General features: G+C 34.3%; 1 protein-coding gene across 4 annotated transcripts in view; it reads right to left on the bottom strand.

Moving 5' to 3' along the window:
- Window positions 1-205: 205 nt before the first annotated feature.
- CDH10 (cadherin 10) overlaps window positions 206-21,982 on the bottom strand; it is a 94,553-nt gene continuing 72,776 nt past the window's right edge. For all 4 annotated transcript variants that reach the window (XM_064662154.1, XM_064662133.1, XM_064662139.1 and 1 more), the window contains 7 exons: window positions 18,976-19,163; window positions 15,938-16,191; window positions 13,140-13,276; window positions 11,006-11,127; window positions 4,303-4,411; window positions 2,141-2,392; window positions 206-1,278 (listed from right to left, as the gene is read on the bottom strand). In XM_064662154.1, the coding sequence (XP_064518224.1) occupies window positions 785-1,278; window positions 2,141-2,392; window positions 4,303-4,411; window positions 11,006-11,127; window positions 13,140-13,276; window positions 15,938-16,191; window positions 18,976-19,163 (1,556 nt within the window). In that variant the 3' untranslated portion in view covers window positions 206-784. The remainder of the gene's footprint in view (window positions 1,279-2,140; window positions 2,393-4,302; window positions 4,412-11,005; window positions 11,128-13,139; window positions 13,277-15,937; window positions 16,192-18,975; window positions 19,164-21,982) is intronic.

Here is a 21,982-nt window from a genome sequence, read left to right on the forward strand (position 1 = left end):
CTGCAAGAAGTAGCGCTTTTGAGCAAACAAACAAGTCTATAACTTGATCCTCTCTCAGTGAATACAAGCACTTCAGACTGTGTGGTATGTATGGTGAATACTGCAGCACACAAGTACGAGCAGTTGGCTTTGCTGTTATCGGAGAAATTCCATGTTCTCTTCAAGCTTGAAATTCATGGCCAGAACAGGCAGGCAAGCAGCAACATAGTTGTAAAAACTGGTTTATTTTTTAAAAATAAATACAAAAATATAAATATAAAACATTGGCAGATAGAATTTGATGAAATGAAGTTGCACAAACTTTTTTTTTAAACCAGCTGCATATTACACTTATTAACACCACGTGTACATTTTGTTTTATTTTAATGTACAGAACAGGACATATTGGATTTTTTCTTCTTTGCCATCTTAAAAGCTGCACTTGCAGGGATAGGACATGTACCTAACAGAAGCGGCTTGTACATGAGGTTGCTTAAGGGATTATCACCCTGTTCAAATTTCTGAAGGTAAGATATTGTTTATTTTACTTACTAAAATGGACAACACTGAATTTCCATAGCTTTGGTTCTTGGAAGTTGATTAAATAAAATGCTGTATGTATTCCAAGTGGCATCCTACTAGAAAGAATGAATGACATTAATGTACAAGTTTAAAACAAATTTTAAAAGGAAACCATTGTGCTGAGTGGCAGGAAAAATTTCCTGAATGTTAAATACTGTTGAGTGCAGAAGGTGTCTGTAAAATTACTTCCACTCAAAGGAAAAAAAAATGAAGCTACTGTAGGTTAAGAAGCGTCTTTGTCACTTTCTCCTCCACCGTACATCTCAGCTAGCTTATTAAACCGAGGGCCCCATTCTCGGAGGTAATCATAGTTTTGGTCTCCTTCAGTAGTACCTGACTCCAAGGAGCTCAAAGATTCAGCTATTGAATCGTTTCCTTCATAGGCATAGGTTGCAAGCGAGTCATACGGCGGTGCGGAAGGATCAGTGTCATGCTCTTTTAGCCTTTGGTTAATGAAATCTCGGACATCCGTGTTGTCTGGTGCCGAAGGAGTCCTGCGTGGTACAAATAATGTTTCAGGGATAATGTCTCGTCGAAGCTTCTTATCTTCAATAGCTGCAGGATTCCTCAGTGTGCCAATATCAAAGGCTTGGGTGTCTTCCTCTCCACCGCCTTCATCATTATAACTCACAATGTTGTCTCTGATGTCCTCTTTAGAGAGGATCAAAGGCTCCTTCTTTCGTTGCCTCTTTAGAGCAGCAAATAGCACCACTATAACTTAAAGAGAGAAACAAAGAATGGGTAAAGATTTCTATTTAACAATTTCTTAGCAGTAAATTCACCAGGTACAAGAACTATGTTTCAGCTACATTTCAGCAACTCATTTCTGTCTGATAACTGGATAAACACCTCTATCCGTATTATGGTAGCACAGTAAGGTCTATATCAAAAAGTGCTATTTTGCACACCAATTGTGTGCTCTGCTTTACAGGACCGAAAGCTTGTCTGCATGCGCCTTCTGTAACTGTAATGTGCTTTAAATAAACCAGGCCTATTCTGAAGATATTTTCCCTTTTTCAAGCTCAAAGTACACTGTTAAAAACTGTGTTTGAGGTGAATTATAGGTCATTAAGTGATATTCTGAAAACCACAAAATAGAGGGTTTTTTTAATTACAGCACAGAAACCTATAGATAGACAGTGCTTTAATATAAAAGAATACAATTTACTGTCTTATTATGTGTGAAATATATACTGTATGTTGACTTTAGATAGTTTATTAAATAGAGACATTTCCTCAAGAAAAATTTCAAATGAAAGACATGAAAGCAGTTTTTGATTATACTATTCCTCCCCTCTGATATTTCTTTTTTTGATCAACTTAACAAAAGAACATAAATGAGCTTCTGTTTGCACACTGATAGTTTTAACAGTCTGAGACTTGAATTCTTATTTACAGTGTCCAATTAACAGAAAAACAGAGTTTGCTTTTGGTTCTTTTTCTTTTCATTTCAAGTTGTAGCTAAATTCTTCTTGCAAAATCCATGAGCATTGATTTTATCAACCTGCATAGCTTTGTAAAATGAATCAGGCCTGAAATATTTCTTCCTGGGTGGGGGAAGATGCATTTCTTTTCTTACCTAGCAGGATAATGATGCAGAGGAGAATGGCAACCAGTGCCCCTGTGCTGAGGCCAGCAGGGAGGAGCAAGGCCTCAGCACTGCAGGACTGCATGTTCCCCCGGCTGTCGCAGGCACACACTCGAATGGTCAGCGTGCCCGTGCTGCTCTGGATCGGGTAGTCGTTGTCCGATATCACCACTGGTAGAAGGTAAGTACTTATTTCATGTCGACTAAAGCCATTCCGTCTTGTCAAAATTCTGGCAGTGTTATCTAGATTGATTAAAATATATTGTTGTAGACTATGTGAACATAAAACATATAATTTATAGTAGATGCAATCCACCATATTTTACCTCAGCAGTTACACTTTGAAATAGTTCCTGATAACATGGTGATAGCTCTCTTTTTCTAACAACATTCCCATTTGATCAGAAAGCTATTTATAATTTTTTAGGTACATCTGGCCTGCGTGTCTGTGCCTCTGCATCACTTTTGCATGTGATTTGAAAAGAGGATTTCTCAAAGCTTAAAATGTTTTATAGATTAATGCATGTGGTGCGTGACATAGTTATAGTTCAGGGCTGAAGCCCTGAAATGCAACGGCCAACTGAGAAAAAGTAACCTTCCACTTCACACAGTTCAACAAGCACTCTGCTCTGAAAGATTCTTTCTATGGATCATCTGTGACAACATCCATGAGAATGCTATCTGTCAACTCAGAATAAGATTTGCTACACCAAAACACTTTCAACACACTGTAGAACCATAAATTATGTACCTTAGCACATGAAGTAGATTTTTTTTAATAGAAATTGTCTTAGTAATTCAGAAAATGTAAAAGACAATAGATTTACCCGCACATTTTTGAGAAGTGAACTTACTAAACTGTATCTGTAGCAGACAAATCTTAGTTTTGTGCAGTATACTTCAGCATCAAAAGCTGTTCACTGAGCATCCAGAGGGAAGGAAAGGAAGAGAAGGAATGAATAACAGGGAGACTACTTCTTCTATTGTTAGAGCCACAACACAAGAGTGTCAGCCAACACCAGAGTTGTTAAATTTTTAGTCCAAAAGAGAGAAAATAAATGTTTAGTCTCCACTAAAAGGAAAATTTAATTTTCATTGTATTTTTTGATTGCTTCAGCTCAGTGGTTAGCTATCTTGACAGCCAACTTCAGGCTGAATGAAAAGAACCCATGTGCAAAAAGGAAGAAAATCATTGCAGATAGCAAATAAAGATCAAGATCTATACCTATCTGCACTCAGGATCTAGTCACCAGGATATAATATTTGTTTAAAATATTAAATTTTTCATTGACTTCAAGATGTGAAAGACAAAGTTTTCCTTTATTGCTTCCCTCCATTGGTTTTATGTATTTTTATGCTATTTTTTTTCACTGAACATCAAAAATTATGCATCTGATGGATCTTTAAATACCTCTCCTACTGGGGATTTTATAAGATACCCAAAGTATTTGATTTCAAGTCTCCACTTCCCTAGTGTTAGAATTCTTTTTTTCTGCTGTTGTTTGCAGCCTATTACTTCCTGAAATCATCAGGATTATTCCCATTGCCTTTATGCCTGCAACACTTTTGAAGACTGATACCATGTTCCTCTTGATTTATTTCTTCTGTAATCTAGAGTCCTCTCAATTAGTCATACTTATAAAGAAGGCCAAAATGCATAGTCCTCCTTTCCCAACAGAAGCTTCTGAAAATTTTCTCTGATAAAGACAGATTGACAAAGGATCAAAAGAAAAGCCAAAGTGGCTATGCTTTCAAAATCATTATTTACATTAATGGTCAAAAAGAAGTAAAAGAGAAGGCCAAGGGAATCAGAATTATGTGACAGAAGGCTAAGTGAAAAATCTCAACTTGCCAGCATTTTTGAAAGCTTTTTTTTTTTCTCCTTTAGTCATGCATTTCATGTCTCTTTCACCCCAAGACAACACTTATACTGATTTTTTTTTATAATTTGTTTTATCACGTTTTTGCCTCCCTTAAACAGATAAAAATGTAGAAGTCCTAAACCTCACACATTCAGGTAAAGTACTTTTCTTGCTAGCAGCAATCTTCACAGCTTCTCTACCAACTGATAGACATCAAAAGCAAATACATTTCAGGAATGTAGTGAGACAGCAAAGATAAAACTCCTTCCTTGAAACAGGCATGAATATTACCTTCATTATCCTGAACAGTGAAGTTAGGGTTAACGGCAGCTAAACTGAAGAAAAATTTTTGTCCACCGAGAGGGTCATCTTTGTCTACTGCACTTATGGTTTGAATAAGCTGTAGGAAAAAAAGCGAGCAAACAAACAACAAAAAAACCCCACATACATCTAGATTTTTGATAAAGCTGTCTCATCAAAGAAGATTAAAAATGTTAAAATAACAATATTCAGACACATTGATTTAACAATATAGTAACTGAACAAATATCAAAAAAGTGTACTATATAAGTTTTTCCCACAAGAACATATTTAGTAGTACATGTACGCCTATATTTTTGTAGCCACATGTGGACAAAACTTGCTAAAAATAGTTTCAGCTGTAGCCTAAGTAGTTTTTATTCTTCATCTCTGATTCATCATTTTAAATTCAAATCAGAACCTAGGACAGTAATTCGCAGGAAGTTTTTTGGTTTTGTGATAGAAAAGGTGTTCTATCAAACACATATTTCTGATAGGGAAGTTAAAGTTTCAAATTAAATTTCAAAATTAAAACATTTGTTTCTAAACATGATTTTTCTATTTATTATTATAACAAAACACACCAATATGATTCCTGAGATGAAAAATGCCAGTTAGATTATATTTCAACTCTTATAAAACATAGCATATTCTGGAGATGCACCACCTCAGAGTGGGATGAGAATTAGGTGTCACAATTCTCAGAGTAAGCTACATCAGGTCAGTTCAATACTTCCGCTGAGTGTTTTCTCCAATGCCTACAAAAAATTGTGGGTATTTTTGGGAAAGTAATGGCAAGCCCTTTATCAGCATTTGTTTATCTGTCAAGTGAGTGAATGTGGGGCATTTTTCACTGAAGTTTCTATATCTAAGAGAGGAAAAATATTATTTCCCAAACAAATTACATTTTGGCATATTTATTGCTTAATTTCAGACTGGGACTTTTTTTATATTACAGCAATAAAAAATGAACTTATGGATGGATTTTTGTGCATGCATGCTTGAATGTTCAGTTATGTTCTTAAGTTTAACTTCCAAAAATAGATTAATCTTTAGTCTAGGTCATTTTTCTTCTTCACTTCTTATCCATCATTTTAAATTGCACTGATTTTTCAACCATGGAATTATATCTAATTTTTAACACTACTCATTCCCTGTGGCATACTCGTTAAACCCTGTTTGTTTTTCCTCTTCCAATTCTTTCAAATACAGCCATTTCTCTTCATATCACAGCTTTTGTCAGGTCTGATCATCTTTAATATCAACAACTGCAATGTACTCCTGTTTGCCTTAACAAATGCATGACTAACTCCCAACTTCTCTATCGTCCATCCAGAAAACAGCAATAAATTTCTTCATGAGGCAAGGATCGTATTTCTTTTAATGTAGCACCTTCCTTGCTTTCTCAACTGCCATTTTGCCTTTCTCTAAATCTATTTTCATACATGATATACAATACCTTATAAAATGAACAAAACTGATAATCCAAGAATAGAATATTGTTTATTTTTCAAGAATGAATATTTTAATTATTTGAGTAGTTATTTAATTATTTGAATATTTTAATTATGTGAGTACTTAGCCTATAAATCTTGAGAGATATCAACAAAATTAAATCAAGAAAACACTAGTCCCTTTTACTTCTTGACTAGAGACCATGAATACAGTCAGTTTTTGGTGTTAGGCTGATGAAAATAAACTGATTTGCTAAGTGTTCATACTCGTAGTTTAAAAAGAGTATGTAGAATTGAAAGCATTATATTGCACAGTTTGCAAATTATTTCCTGATAATATTGGTTGCTTTTTTAATGTGATATATCCTGTTTTACATGTGGTTTCAAACACCGTTTTTTCCTCTTAGACCTGTCAACCATGGGAAACCCCTGTTACACCCACGGTAAGTTGCTTCTTCTTGCTATCAATGCTGCAAAGCAGTAGCTGCAGGAAAGCCAAGGACTGTTTGATAACAGTCAGGAAATTAAGTAGTCACGAGGGTTGTTAGCCGCTAAAAAACTGATTACAAAGTGGAAACAAGTTTTCTGTATAGCCTGCTTATTCCAACAAAGTTCATCTTTCTGCTTGTTAGGTTATCTTTGAGCATCAGTTCTATCAACTGTTTAAGTAAACTTTTTTTTTTTTTTAAATACATTATATATTTGCTTTTAAATGCAGCACAAAGAACAGAACAGACAATGTGCTATTAAGGAAAAAAAAAAAAAGCAGAACTCTTTAGAAACTGTATATCAATTTGCAGTTCAAAAACTTTCTCTTGCCAGAGTAAGAAAAGTAAAACTTTGAGAGTTTTTGAAAAAAGTAAAGCAAAAGGAAAATTCTGATACTAGTAAAACCACTGGAAGATATCAGATCTATGGAAATATACTGAAAAAACTATGGTAAGAATGAATCAGGGGACCTGGAAAAAAAATTTCAAGTAAATTGACCACAAATTGTAGTATGTCAAAAGAAAAGAGGGAGATGCAATAAACACAGATAAAAAAAGGCTTCAAGATTGAAGGATATAAGAAAGTTCTATAAAACCATCTAAAAATAAGAAGGGAAAATTGAATGCTAGAAAATGAAACCACAAGGAATTTAGTTTTGCAAACATTTTTAGAAAGACACCTGGTGAATATAACAAGGAAATTTCTGGAAATATAAAGATACCAAAAGCCATGTTTAAGCAAGGTTTTAGTGAGAAAAACATCCCTGATGAAGATTGTTATATGGGTCAGATGAGTTGATATGAAGAGGAGCAACATAAAAAGAATTAATTCAAGAAACCTAGTGTGTTTATATAATCTTTGTTGAATTAAGTTATAGGAAAAAAGAATAAATCATTTATATTTTAAAAGGTCTCTGAAAGAGAACTCATTATGAGCTAGACCTCTTTATATAACAAAGGAACATGTGAAAAGAAGAGTGGGCGCATATAGATTTAGCAAAATGAAGGCTAATAATAGCAAGATTGTAACAAGTGTGCTTGGAGACCCAAACAGATGGAAATACATCTTTCTTCACTATTGTTGAGGGGTTTGAAAGCTGCAGAGAGCCATGTTGTTTACCTACTCCTACCTCTGGTTCATGGAGGTAGTCCTTCAGAAAAGACCGCAAAGGACCAGAACACCACTAGGCACCCTTGTTGGTATGGGTCTACTAACACAATACTGTATGTGGTTTGGTGTATTTTAGGTATGTAACCCTCCCATACACACACGGGGAGTTACAATGACCCAGAGTAGAAGACGGTGAATGGCTAAAGGGAAATGGAAGAAAAGTAAGTAGTTTCCCATTTAAACATCACAATATAGTTGTGTCAGGTGCTGGTGCCCCCTGTGCTGGCAGTCTGCTGGTGCGGCCCCCATGGGTGGGAGGGAGAGAGCCCCGGGGAAAGCCTGGGCAAGAGAGGGCAAAATGCTGCCCGACAGCCAGGGCTGAGGGAGGGGAACCGGGTGAGAAACAGCCCTGCGAGCCCCGAGGGCAGAGCGGGAGGAGGAGAGGAGGGGAGGGGAGACCCCAGATCTCTCTCTGGGAGAGATCCCGGTGGGATAGGTGTTTCCCTGCAGACCTGGAGGTGACCCCATGCTGCAGGAGATTTATCCTGAAAGACTGCAATCAACGAGAAATACTCACACTGGAACAGGAAAAAGAATGAGGAGGAAGGAGTGTCAGAGAAGAGAAGGTAGATGAGTCAGTAGTGAAGGGGTGAAAGTGAACCTGGGAAGAAAGTGGGATGAAGGGAAAGTGTCTTTTCTTTTTGTATTCTTTTGTATTTGTTTTTCACCACCCTACCCTATTTTTAACTGACGGTATATTAATTTTCCCCAAGTCGAATCTGTTTTGCCAGTGATGGAAATTGCTGTCTGTCTCTGTTTCAAACCATTTCCTTTTTCATATTTTCTCCCCCTGTACTGTTGAGGAGGGAGGAAGTGCCTGGGTGGGCACCTGGAAGCTGTCCAAGGTCAGCTCCTGCCTTCTTTTCTTTTGGCAGATCATTTGCAAAGAGAGAAGAAGGGCATCTCTTCTGACCATTGCTATAGGGAAAAAAAATATATAGAAAAATCATACTCAGCTTCCATGCAAAATCTCTCTAAAGCAGGACTGACTTCTGCTTTCTACACTGCTTCTTATCTTTTACACTAGAGGATCTTTGGAGGCTGGCTGCTGAGCTGCCAGACGTGTGACAGCTGGGAGCTGACAAAAACCAGTGGGATTCCATCTGTCCAGATGCCCAGCTCCTGGCTCTTCTCACCTGGGGCCGGAGGACAGCTGAACTTCTTTGGTTACGGAGTTGCAGCAGTCTGAGCACGTCGCTGCTTTCTTTCCCTGAACTCCTACTGAGTCAGCTTTGTACAGCTCACATGAATGCCTGTGTCCTCTTTATGCCATCACACTAAGACTGTCCTCATTTTCAGAGGGTCAAAAGAGCAGCAACCACCAAAATAGCATTCTGCCAGAGGTACTGCTTGAGTTTTTTGAGATAGGATATTCACATTGTTTGTAAGGTCATGGTACAATCTGACATCAGCAGTAGTAGCAAGCAGGAAAACATCACAGGCCCTTTGAGTCATTCAGTCTACAAAGTCACATTTCTCTCTTGCTATATATTTGTATGTATGTATATATATATGTATATACATGCACATCTATAGGTATTATATATAGTGTGTGGGTCTATATGTGTAAGTATGTATATATATATTATTTAGGCTTCTTTATAAATTAAGTAAATGGGAAGCTATAATATTGATTAAAATGTCTTTCTTTTGTAGATAGGAAATATTTAAATGAATACCACAAAATTTGTGACTGATGAAGCATCATTATTTTCAGTGATCTAATGGAAGATACAAATTTGATCATGGATCAAAAGTAATTACAGAAACCTGAAAGGGAAGAAAGATAGTATAAATGTGGGAAGAATCAAGCTTAGAGAACCATGTTCAGTTGGGATTGATTAGATTCGGTCTCTCAGGACAGACTGAATTTGAAAATAACAAGTCTTATTTATGATCTACCAGAAAACAAGAAGAATATAATTACATTCAAATAGATTATTCATGTTATCCAGCATTGCATTTTTCTCTTCCTGTGAATTGCTTTCTTTAAGCCGTCATTCGCAATTCAGATTTCATAAGAAATGTTTATATTAATGATCATTTTAGTAAATTTGGCAGGGGTTTTTTTCTGATAAAAAGACACTATTGAGCTCTATAACAATTTAAATAAACATTTGCGGGTGCATACACTTATTTAGCTTCTCATTTATCAGTCATAAATGATTAGTGTTATTTTATTCAACTTTTTAACTGACAGCCTGTTCTGAATGTAAACAGAAAAACAATGGAATGTAGAAATACCTTTTCTATTTACTTTTAAATTATACTGACTTCAATAATCTAGATAGTGGAGAACAAACAGAGTTCCTCAACATACATTTATGTGGAACATAACTGTTCTACTAACATTTTCTGTACCCTCCATTATTAGTATCCTGTATATAACAAATTCTGGAACCTCAGGTAAGTAAAATTTATGGATTAATGCATTTAGACTTTTTTTTTTTAACCTAGGATTTTTTTGGGTGAAACTGGAACAGGAAAATTCAATGTTCTTGTTTTCCAATTCTTAACGCTTATGTCATATTGAAAATTATTAAAACATTATTTTAGTATTTATAGAAGAAACTACAACTGTCAAAAATTCTACATTTTTAGCCACTGATTTCCCTTTATCTAACAGCTTGAATTCTCTTACAACTGTCAAACCAGACAAATGCCCTTGCTCAGTACCTTTAGATATTTTATGCATTATAGATTTGGGCCTTAAATCTTTTGTTCTTATTTCCAACTGGTGTCATTTTGGAATGAAGAAAGGCAACCCGAATGTAAAATTTGTAATACAACCTGAATGCCATACCTGTGAGACTCAAACACTTAAGACAAGCTGGCACTTCTCCCACATTCTATTCAAAGGTACTGAAGGGGTTGTACTGAGCTATTACTGCTACAGTTTTAAAGGCTTTATTATTGGATGATTGTGTTCTAATGTAATAGGAAAACATTTTTTTAACAGTTCTAATAAACAGTTGTCTATTAGGAATTAGATATTAAGTAGCGCAGTCATTTCACTTAAATCGAAGTACACATTGTATAGACTCTAAGAGGCAAACCAAAATATTATGCTACCAGTTTAAAAATGTATGGTTGTTTTTTCTTTTCCTTTTCAGAAGTTTTTGGTATGATAATGAAAGATAAATCTAACAATTAAAAAAAAGAAAAAAAGTGTAGCAGATGTAATTGTTTATAATCACCGTCAGTGTGGATTGAAATATATCTGAATTTTGCTATTTGAGAGTTATTGAAAATATAGCTAAAACTTTTTAGTAGTTACATATAGCATTTTACTTTATGAAATTTATGGTAAAGTAAATTATGACCATGTCTCTTGGACACATCTAGTCAGGATTTAACAGTAGTACAAGGTTAGGTAAAGAAAAGTGGTAATTCGCAAACTGATGCTGTTGTAATATATTGAGATTTCACTCTAAGCCTCACCTACAGAACTACTTTACTTTCATTTTCAACATTTCAGAAACTATTTCAGATATGATTTTTCCTGAGCAACAGGCAAGAATGATCTACAGTTGCATGCTGTAGCAAAACTGGATAGTAGGTAGTGTTTATCAGAGGCATACCTGTCCAGCTCTTGCATTTTCACATACAAAAGTATCGTAGAATACAGCAAACTGTGGAGCATTGTCATTAACATCCAAAATTCTTACATAGACAGGAACACGAGTAGTATCTTTGGGGTTGTCTGACAGCAGAAGAGAGAAAAAAAATGAGATTATTTTCTTACTAGGAATTTTCTGTTTTCTTCCAAATTTCTTGAACATTATTCTTGCAAGATTGGGTTTGAATCTGGTGAATATTTAGCATACAAACTGGTAACATGTAAGAATCAGGCCTTCTGAAAAATAAGGAAATTATTTGTTTAGAGTAAATAAAGTATTAATATCTAGTAAGCAATTAAGATTTTACATGAAGATAGGGGCTGCAAATATTAATCTATTCAAATTTAGTATATTAAAGTATACCACTACTCTCATAACAAATTTGATTATTTGGTGGGCTCAAGGTTTTGTAAGGTTTTTATCTTTAATTTTAAAATTATTTGTGTTCTGGTTTATTTTACAGAGAGAAGATATTATTGACTTTATGCATTATGTTGGGTTTCGCTGGGATGTAGTTAATTTAGTTGATGACATGCATATATATTTTGAACATCTTTCAAGCCTGACTTTCCTCTCTTGTGCCTAAAGAAATTCCAACAAAACAGATGAAATTAACCCCCTAAAAGAATCTGCTACAGAATTTATTAAAATAAGAGTTTATATGTTTAAATGTCCTTAAAAAATATGAAAGTAGATTTTCAGACATCAGTTTAAAAATAGTAACCTCCCCCTTGCCAAATGCCAAAACTCTATTATTATTTAGAGTGTTCTTTTATTACTGTGGGTTAGGTCAGGAATACAAGTGTCCCTGTTCTCACTTGCCATACGAAGTATAAGAAATAATGCCTGGGTGTAAAATAGTGCAGCTATTTCTTGGAATTCTGCTGGATGGTAGCTAAATACTGTATGATTTTGCAACATTAATGGAATGGCATAACTAACAACAGTGAGAGATAATTCCAAATTACTGATTCACCCCCTCCCCTCTTTTATTCTGCTTCAAATAAAACAGTAAACATTTAGGAGCACCTGGAATTTTATTCCCTTGTTATCAATAAGACCTTTGCTAAAGGGTATGATGAGGATCTTTTTGACATCCTGAATTGTTTAAAATGCCAAGTTTATGACAGAGTTTTTCATAGCCTTTTGCATGTTTTGCAAAGTTTTTGCAATATATAAATCTGAAAAGTATTTGCACAACATTTGACAGCACTCTGAAGGATTGCAAGCTCAGGCCAATGCATCACAAGAAAAAGATAGACTATAAAAAAAAATTACGCTTGTTTGGGTTTTTTGGGGTTTTTTTACAGAATGTTTAATCGACAGGGCACAATGTTCCATTTAGTTCTCTACAGTGTAGCTCTTGCCAGTCACGTTTCACTGCTGATCAGTGTTTACTTTTTTTTTTTTGACTGACTTAGAGCTAATCTTAAAAAATAAGTGACTTTGAAAACAAGTGATTTTTAGTAGTAGCTGATTTCAAAGATCAGAACTTTGTCCCTTAGAATATATTCTGTCCATTGATTAGACCTAATCTCAATAACGTAGCAGGCTTAGGAGGACCTCTGCTTTTCTCTTTGTGCTGTTAACATGAAAATATCTACAGAGAGATGATTTAAATAGTTCAAGAAATGCTACAGTTTAGGATCAAATTGAACAGAACTTGTAAGATATATTGATTCCAAGAGCTGTAGGTGTAGATACCATAGGAAGAAATAATGAAAGTATTTTTAAGGAAATGAAGAAAACAATAGAGACAAAAACATAGACTACCATTCTAAACTCTGGTATTTTAAAAGCAAAATCATGTTACAGTCCTCCAAGAAAAGGAAAAAAACAGAATTACTCCAGTGATATTATTTAATTTGGTACATTTGAGAAATAACTTGGACATTAAAGGTCAGTGATGAAAGCAGGTGAGGAAAAAAGCAGTGAGGAAACAGCCATTGTTAACTTCCTACAGCTTGATTTCCAGAATATCTAGTAGAAAGGGGCGGGGAGTAAGGAAGGGAGGTTTTTTTACTCACAAAGTCACAAGTGTAACTCTACAAGCTAAGGAAAACTGAAAGGAAAAAGAAAAACCAAATTGGCTTACTGATCTCAGATGCTATAACACTAAGATTGTGCCACTGTGATATTTCACGATCAAGTGGCTTAGAGGTATAGATGGACCCGTTTCCAGAATGAATGTTAAATATCCTGTCAAGGTCAGTGTGACGATCCAGAGAAAACCTATATATGATAAAGAAATAAAAAGTATTGTCAAAATTATAGAAAATGGAAGAAAGCATATATTTCACAAGTCAAATTAGATTTTACATTCTATATGTTCCATTACAAAGATTAGTTTTGAAATGACATATATTTAGTTTCTATAAACACTTCTGAAAATTCTGAATGTTAGCTTCACAGAATAAGGAATGAAAATTGGAAGAATTTCAAAAATATGATTCAGTAGTGTAATATTTGATAATAAGAGCTTTTACGGACATATATGAGAATCATAAAAAAAGTCCGAATTTCAAAATAATAATTAAAGAATTTTTTTATCTTGAAAGGAAAGTTGTCTTTGATATACTGTTTTTTTCAGACCAAGACTGACAGTAATTCATGAGCTTTTCAGAAGTATTGCTATAAGTTTATCTTCTACAGGCAAAACAACTCCTAACATAATATGATGGTGTCAAACTAGTATCAGAAAATTGCTCTTTTCCCCATTTTTTTTCTAATATTTAACACTGTTTTCAATTAGGATTGAACCTTTCATGTGGAATTTAATGTAGGATTTTGCCAAATACAGAGCATTTATCAGTGTATGTGGCAGAATTGGGCCAAATTTTTAAAAAAGTTAGCTAGTACAATTGCACGGTGCAATAGAAACATTTGTTCATGTTTCTATAAAATTTTATGAGTGATCTAAACAGTTCATCAAGTGTATCTGGTTTCACTTACAGTACTTAAATAAATTGAGCCAAATTAAAAAAATGCTGTGATATGAAAATAATATTTATACAGTTTTGGTGTCTATTGTTTGCTCAATCTACCAGACACAATAGAAGTAAATATGTAAAACAAACAAATGAAACTTCAACAAACAAGTCAACACCAAAACGAATACAGAAACAAAACAAAAGAAAATTAGAACAGTAAAGAAGACTTCTGAAAGTGCAATAAAGACTTGCTCAAACTATTTTTTTTTACTGTTAGCTCACTATAATAACTCTCAGTTAGAATGAAATAGAAATCTGCTATTGTGTAGAGAAATTATACTTAAGACTATTTGGTTTATATGATAAGCATTTCATTTTACTTCATCCATGGTATTAGTTTTATTGAAGACAAGAAATTATATCATCAGCCCTCTACCTAACAGTTTTTCAACAGGCAATAATCACTTCTCTAGCTAACAAGATCTTTTCTACATTGCTTCATTAAAATATGAGATAAGCACATATTTTTACCCCATCATATTACTTCTAATGGCTTCCAAATGGTACCAAAATTATTATTTCCAGAAAATACCTTCATATTCATTGAACAGAAATAGAAATTAGTGCAACAGAAAGCTATTTGCACTCAATTTACAGGAAGCCTAAATTACATGTAGCTTTAATAAAGAGAAATTAGTATTTTTAAAAACAGCTAAACAGAAAAGAAAAACCAAAACCTGAATCAATGCCACATCCTGAATCTATGATTATTTTTTTTTTTAAATAACAGTGTCAAAGTATTATAGAAACTGCTCTAATTTCAACATATGCCAGCCTTCAGACTACATTAGTTTAAATGTTAGCTGTTAACTTCTGGGGTAAACATATTGTACTTTGTATTTGGTATTGATCTTGTAAGAAATAAAAGCTTGTAAAAACTTATCCTAGGTAGTTATTGTTTGAATGAATATACAAGGTTGCTTTGAAAATTGAGGAACAAAACAAATGTCAATCGAATTAAGTTCTTGTTTTCAAATAGATAACATTAAATGGAATCTGAAATTACTGTACTATGAATAACAATATCACATATATCTTTGATTTTTTTCTTCAAGAGAACTAAATCTAGGTTCAGTGGTCCCTTTCAACATTTTACAAATTTCTTTGCTCTTGTAACTATTGGTTTTCTCCACCTTATTCTTCTAAATTAAAAATCAAAAGGACGTTAAAAAATATATAAAATAATCTTTAGCTTACTAGTCTCTGTAAATAATAGTGGTGAGGGAAATGCCTACAACAGTTCTTCAAGTTGCGTCAGATACAAAATGAGCAAAAGCTCCAAGTTTGTTCTTTTTCAGTCACAATTAAGATAGTATAATTACTGAAACTGGCAGTTGTCTCATGTAATTAGAGTAGATAAAGTTACAGGGTTAAGTTATTTATATATTCTCAAATTTTAGAGGTGTGCTGTTATGTCTTATCTTTTTCATACACATGAATTGCCATAGGAGAAAATAAGATTAATTTTCACTTTCTAATCCACCTGGGCCTTATGAAGAAATATGTGGCAATTGACTATAAAGTCAGTAAATAAGGTTCTTTTATCACAATGTAAATTTGGTACTTTTTTTGGTATTTCAGACAGCATATATCCTTGGAAAGCATTGTCTTACATTTTTCTTAAAGCTTAAGCATTATAGAGAAATAAACTAATATCCTCCCCTCCCCCCAAACATAGTTTATAACATACTTTGTGTGTAAGTGAATGGCTGTTCCCCAATGTGTTTGGAGGTTAACAGATTAACATAGTTCCCAGTTCTGTCTATCTACAGGACACTAATAAATAACAAAAAACACTACCACCTTATTCCTGTGAATAATGTGTACATGAAAATTCAAGCTGTATTACTATTTATCTTAATTTCTTTATCACATAATGGATTTACAGAATCTGAAATATTACCTTATCAGACTTGAGGCTGAATCAGGATCCCTTGCCATTACCGTTCCTATTATTGTCCCTAGCTCAATATCTTCATGCACCTCAAAAAGGTAAGAAGATCTGCTGAAAATGGGAGGTTCATCTACATCTTCTACAGAGATTTTCACAATAGCTGTATCTTTGAAAGGCCCAAGATAATAGAAGCGTGGATCCACATGGGTATTTTCAGCTTCTACTTTCAAAGTATAAAGTCGTCTTGTCTCATAATCCAGTGGCTAAAATAAAAATTGTGACAAAGATTATTAAATTACATTTATATATTGACAGATAATGGAAACTGAAGAGGACTCAAGCCTTATCAGATACTGCCCTGCATTGTGGGAACACCAACACAATTCAAATTTTCCCCACCACAGGAATTACTTTGTCTAGTAAGAAATTTCCATGGTTTTTAGAGGAAGTGTCTCTTCCTAAACATTAGTTGAATTATCTCAGCATCAATAACAAAAAGATTTTCAGTGCAAATAAACCAATTATTTAGGGAACTTTGCAGCTGTTTCACAAGAACATGGATTTGAAAAAATCACAGCATTTAAAATACTTGAAATACAGAGTGGAAATAGTAACAGTTTAGAACAAGGTACTTAATACTAATATTTCTCAAGAAATACTGTAAACTCTTGGATAATTAAAATGGCCAGAGTATTCTTATTGTCAAACCTACGTAGCTGGTCTTAAATATCAGGAATGTTTCAGATGTCTTTTAAGGAAGGTGTGTGTGTCAAAGCTCTCTATATCTAGAGAAACAGTAAGAGCTTAATCTTGTTCCTTTTCATTTAATTTAATGAATCCAGCATCAGAGTTTTTTGCAAAATAGAGTTGACATTTTTGTCAGCAGTTCCTTTTTAAAATGGAAGGAGGAACGGCTCAGGGTTATAATTAGAAATCACTCTGGATAGAAAAGAATTCTATTCCTTCAAATTTTTCTAGCTGTCATAGATGAAAAATGTTAGCTAATTAATGATTCTGAGGAAATGAGCAAGATGAGAATTTACCTTTCTGACACAAAGAAGACTTCATTAACTCTCACAAAATCTCAGAGAAATATAGAACTAGTGGTTTTCATTCATCAAAATGGGTGGTTGAAGACTTATTTTTCTTCTTCCTAACTGCTTTTAAATACTAATTAATGTTCACAAAAGATGCAAAGTGACAGATTAGACATTTAAATACACTATTCAAGAGCAGAAAGTTGCAGTCCAGTGAAAGAATGAGTTTCTTCACTGCCCCAGATTTATTTTTAAAAAGTGGTTAGAGCAGATGGTAGACTATCTGAATACAGTTGAAAAATGCAACACAATGTTACTATTTAACCTAGATCTGAGACTATTGGTGTGTTTATAAAGTGCAGCATGCTGCTGTTAAGGGATGATGGCTTCAAGCCTAGAAGCAAAGAAAAAATGCTAGTCCTGCCTTATTCTAGTTAGCTGGCTTAATTTGCCAGAATGTGCACAATGAATACGTAAACTTGCTACTACAACATACACATCCAATTTGGACATCTCTTCCACCTACACTGCAAAACATGAATATGAAACCTGTGGATTAAACAAGTATTCCAACCCGTTAACAGTAATGAACCAAACTGTTGCCCAAATATATGAAATTGTGGCAAATCAATTATTTTGTCCGTGAGAACTTGTATAGAAAAATCGTATAGAAAAAGTTCTTTTACAGCAGATGTTAAAATCAGACTTAATAACTTACGGCCTCAGTAAAGGAAAATCAGCTATTTGTTGTTATTCACCACTAAAAAGAGAAATTACAATCAACGGGGATAAATAATAATAATAAAATCCCAGAATATTTTACTAAATCAATGAACTCAGCATTCTCATCTTCTCCCTTGCCAGTTAATGTTGTTGTCTATGGTATTCAATAAACTACTTATTCATCAATAGGAGAAAGCATCCTGAAAAATGCATATTCTGTCAGACTGTTAATGACAAAATCAGAAGATCTTGTTCATCAGTATTTCGTAGTGACATTTTTGGAACTGCTGTATTATAACACAATTTTTTTATTCTTGATTCAGCTACTGGACTGTTTTTTCAAGATTCTATTAGTTCAGTATAATAGTAGACCCCAAACTTTGTTTGGTCATTCTTTCCCAGGTAAACTACTACAGTGACTATGAACACGGAAGAATATAGAGATTGAAGAGTAATACTCTCTTATCTCTGCAGAACTTATCTTTTCCTTGGTTGCCATTATCAAGAGACGTGGAGATATATTTTATATCACTGCTTAATTCATTATTTTATACTTAAGGAGATTTGTTTGAAAAGCTAATATAAACAGTGCTTTATGATAGAAATGATGCCTGAACTCTTTAGAAACACATCTCAAAAGCCCAAAGACAAGGACCAAGAGATTTGTGGAAAAGAATTTGTTGAGGAGCAGGAGAGAGGCATTTCTAACTGTGAGATAAGCACTTAGAAGATAAGCATCTGAAAGTGTCCTGACAATGCAAGACAGAGGGCACCACTAAAGCTAGCTCTGAAACAAGAACACCATCATTATGTACACACTGCTCATGTGGTAACCATCTGATATGCTGGAAACAGGAACTTGAACTTGCAACTCAACTTTCATGAGTGTGTTCTGGCATACACTGGTCACGCAAGGAGATGAGAATCTCACAGATAAGGAAAACCTATGTCTCCAAGTAGTGAGTGAACTGCTGATCGCTTGCTGAACAAAATAGGTTACATGAATATGAAAGAAGTCTACGCTTAAAAACACAGAGATAATTAGTGAGTCTGGTCCCTTTTTTCATACTTTGCTGGCAACAATGCTTTACACCTATGCTGCATCTCAGCTATAGTTACCGACTTTTATTTCCAGTTCACCTTAAAAGGAAATAGTCCCTTTCAGTCAGTGATTGAGGATGCTTGCAAATGTTAAGCAGTTAGCACTTCATCTCATGATCTAAGCAATGAGTATTTGTGATATAATATTAACACAAAAATCATTTAGTGAATGCTGTTAGTAGACACCTTTCGCACAGTTATGATGCCTTCCTGTGTGTCCTTCTGTGTCACAATATCAAACATGTCAGTCCCATCGCCATCTATAATTCTGTACTCTACTTCTGCATTTTTTCCAGTGTCTGCATCTGTGGCTTTAACGCTGCCAATGGCTGTCCCAACTGGGGAAGACTCAGGAACACGGAGGTGGATGGTACCTGTCAAAGAGACAAAGAGCCACTCAGGACACCCACAAGCCGGTAGACATGCATTAAGTAGCATCGTGTCACACATATTTTTGTGTATCTTTCATTCTAGAGACCTTGCCATTTAATACTGAGCAGAGGAGCAAAATTTGAGGCAGAGAACTATGCAAAGGAAAGCTTTAGATAGAAGACTGCAAACAAAATGGTAGAAAAAACAAATTCATAGAAAAATAGGATTGAGAAGGACCTCTATTCTATCTCAAAGAATCAACTGTCTGTACTTCTCTTGCCCTTCTTTTTCTTTCATTCCTGAAACATCATGTGGAAAGACTGCTTTGTGTTCTTGCCAGCTTTCACTCTACTTTTTACCCTTTAATATCTAATCTTTGGGATACATTTTACATCTATTTTATTTTGGAAGCAATACAAAGAACAAAATTCCTTGACTTCTCTGGTCAATTCTAAGCAACAGACTGATATTTCAGCTTTCAAAATTAAATAGTCAGATATCATACTAAATAAATTTGAGTAATATATTAATGCAGGGGTAGACTTTTGAAAATCCACAAGCAGGTGTGCCTATACTTGTTAAAGCAGTTAATTCATATTTAAATGGGTTTACGAACATTGCAATTTTAGGGTTTTGCTACTTTTCTTAGCTCAGTTGTATCCCTTTATTTTGGTGTCATACAGCTGATAAAACACATAGGAATAAAACTGTCATCATTCAGATGTGCTGCAGTAAATTGAAATAAACATCTTACCATATATTTTAGTATTCTATGTCCTAGGCTTAGTGTGAAAACTGTAAATAAGATTTGAGATATTTGGTCCCATCTGTCAGAACACATGTTATAAAAACACGTGGGGGACATAATGCACTATGATGAATCCTCAGAAAAAGATTTTAAAATTAATGCATATACGGTTGTCATTTCAAAGATGAAAGTGAAGTCATCAAATCTCTATTGAAAAACATTTTCTTCTATGGCCTTAGTTAAGTTTTCCAAGACTTGCTGTTCTACTTAGGGACTAAATTGAGTGAGTTAGAAATATAGTTTAGTTGACAATAACAATAAAAGTGGAAGTGGCAAAGGCCAGCAACTGCAACAGGAAAAAACTGAACAGCCTACCCAAAAAGCAGGACACATATACGTTGTCATAAATAAACAGTACAGAAAAGTCCATAAGGGTTGTTATTAGTTTTGTGCAGTCTCTCTGCCACTGCAGAGAGAGCAGTGGCAAGGCTGTATGAGAAAGCCTCTGGCAACATGATTTTAACATATCTTCAGGAAAGCACAGGTGAAGAGTATTGGTGCATTACAAGTCAGCTACAGAGTGACACTCAGTGAAAAAAACCCTATTATTCATCAGGTCATTTGAGACTTTTTATGCTTCTACAGAGCTAACTTACAGAGCTAATTTTCTGTTCTATTATTATGTTACCACTTGACAAGCCTAAAAAAACCTCCTAAAATTAAAATATAAATATGTTCACACAGTTTGCAGTCAAATTTTGAATGAAAAATATTGAATTTTAACCTCTTCATATAATTTTATTTAGGCAGCTTTTAATACGAAACTGACATATAGCAGCAGAATGAATACTTTATAGCCATGTACACTCCGTGTTCTATTTACATGTATTTATTTTAGCTCAGTTACACTTTGGTGTTTAATCGAGTGATTTATCCTGCGTTTGCTCTAACATTTTTATTACCTTTATCTAATACCTAAATCTGTATACTTTACTACATTAGTAGAGAATCTCTCTAACCATTTATATAATGGTTAAAAAAAAAAAAAGATTAAAAAAAATGGCCTCAGCACCCATTAATATTTAATCAGTACTACGTGAGACTATAGTGAAAGACTGTGGTTTGTTTTTTTTCCAGTTAATATTCATATACTATAATTATTTTTATGGAGTGCAAACTATTCTCCACATTTTTTTTTTCTGGAGTGCTTAAAACTACACCCCTAAGCTATGCCTTGTGGACATTACTTTGACTCCCAGTGCAATACCCAAGTCATTAATTTAGTCTACAAAGTGGTAAGAGCTCATATCTTGAATTGCTAATAAGGTAGTGGAAACAGAGAGTGAAAATAACCAGAAATTTATAATATGAAAGATAATTTTTAATCTAACCTATCCATTTATAGAAATCTCCACCATGGTATGAGATGCTTCATTTTATTATTTATGTCACTAGAGACATTTATGCATTGACTAAGTATGGGGTGCAGTGCAGCTTTATACACTTTCTCAGAACACAAATTACACTGAACTAGAATTACGCTTGCAAAACTCTGCCGTCAATCTTATTTCTCTCTTCTATGGGAAAGTAGTTTACTGTTTGCATTTACTTCAGTGGGTGATGTTTTTTCATTTGTCTGTCAGGAAAAGAAATGGGAGGATCAAGGAAAGGAAAACTTTTCCATATACTAAGGAGAGTGGAAATCAGCTGAAAGATTGCAAATACTTCAGTCAGTCATAAAGAATGAAAAATCAGCCTTATTTTTTTGTTTACCCTTCTTCTGATTCACTCTTGAATAAGCATATAAAATAAATATTTTCATAGAGTACTACAGGCTATAGTCTCACAGGAGACATGGGCTGCCATAATTTAGTTGCACTGAGTTTCAGTCAGACGCAGGCTTCTAAGACCATAAATTGCTTATCCCTTTATTGTTGGTCAACACTATCTTCTTACTTCTGAGAACACTTGGGAAATATTACAGTTGAAACAGAGATCCAGTGTGTGAGGTCTTCGATGACCTTTCTGCAACGCAGTCAATTTTATCATGTTTCCTCAAAAGAAGAGCCACTG

The sequence above is a fragment of the Pseudopipra pipra genome, chromosome 1, assembly GCF_036250125.1.
Source record: "Pseudopipra pipra isolate bDixPip1 chromosome 1, bDixPip1.hap1, whole genome shotgun sequence".
NCBI lineage: Eukaryota > Metazoa > Chordata > Aves > Passeriformes > Pipridae > Pseudopipra > Pseudopipra pipra.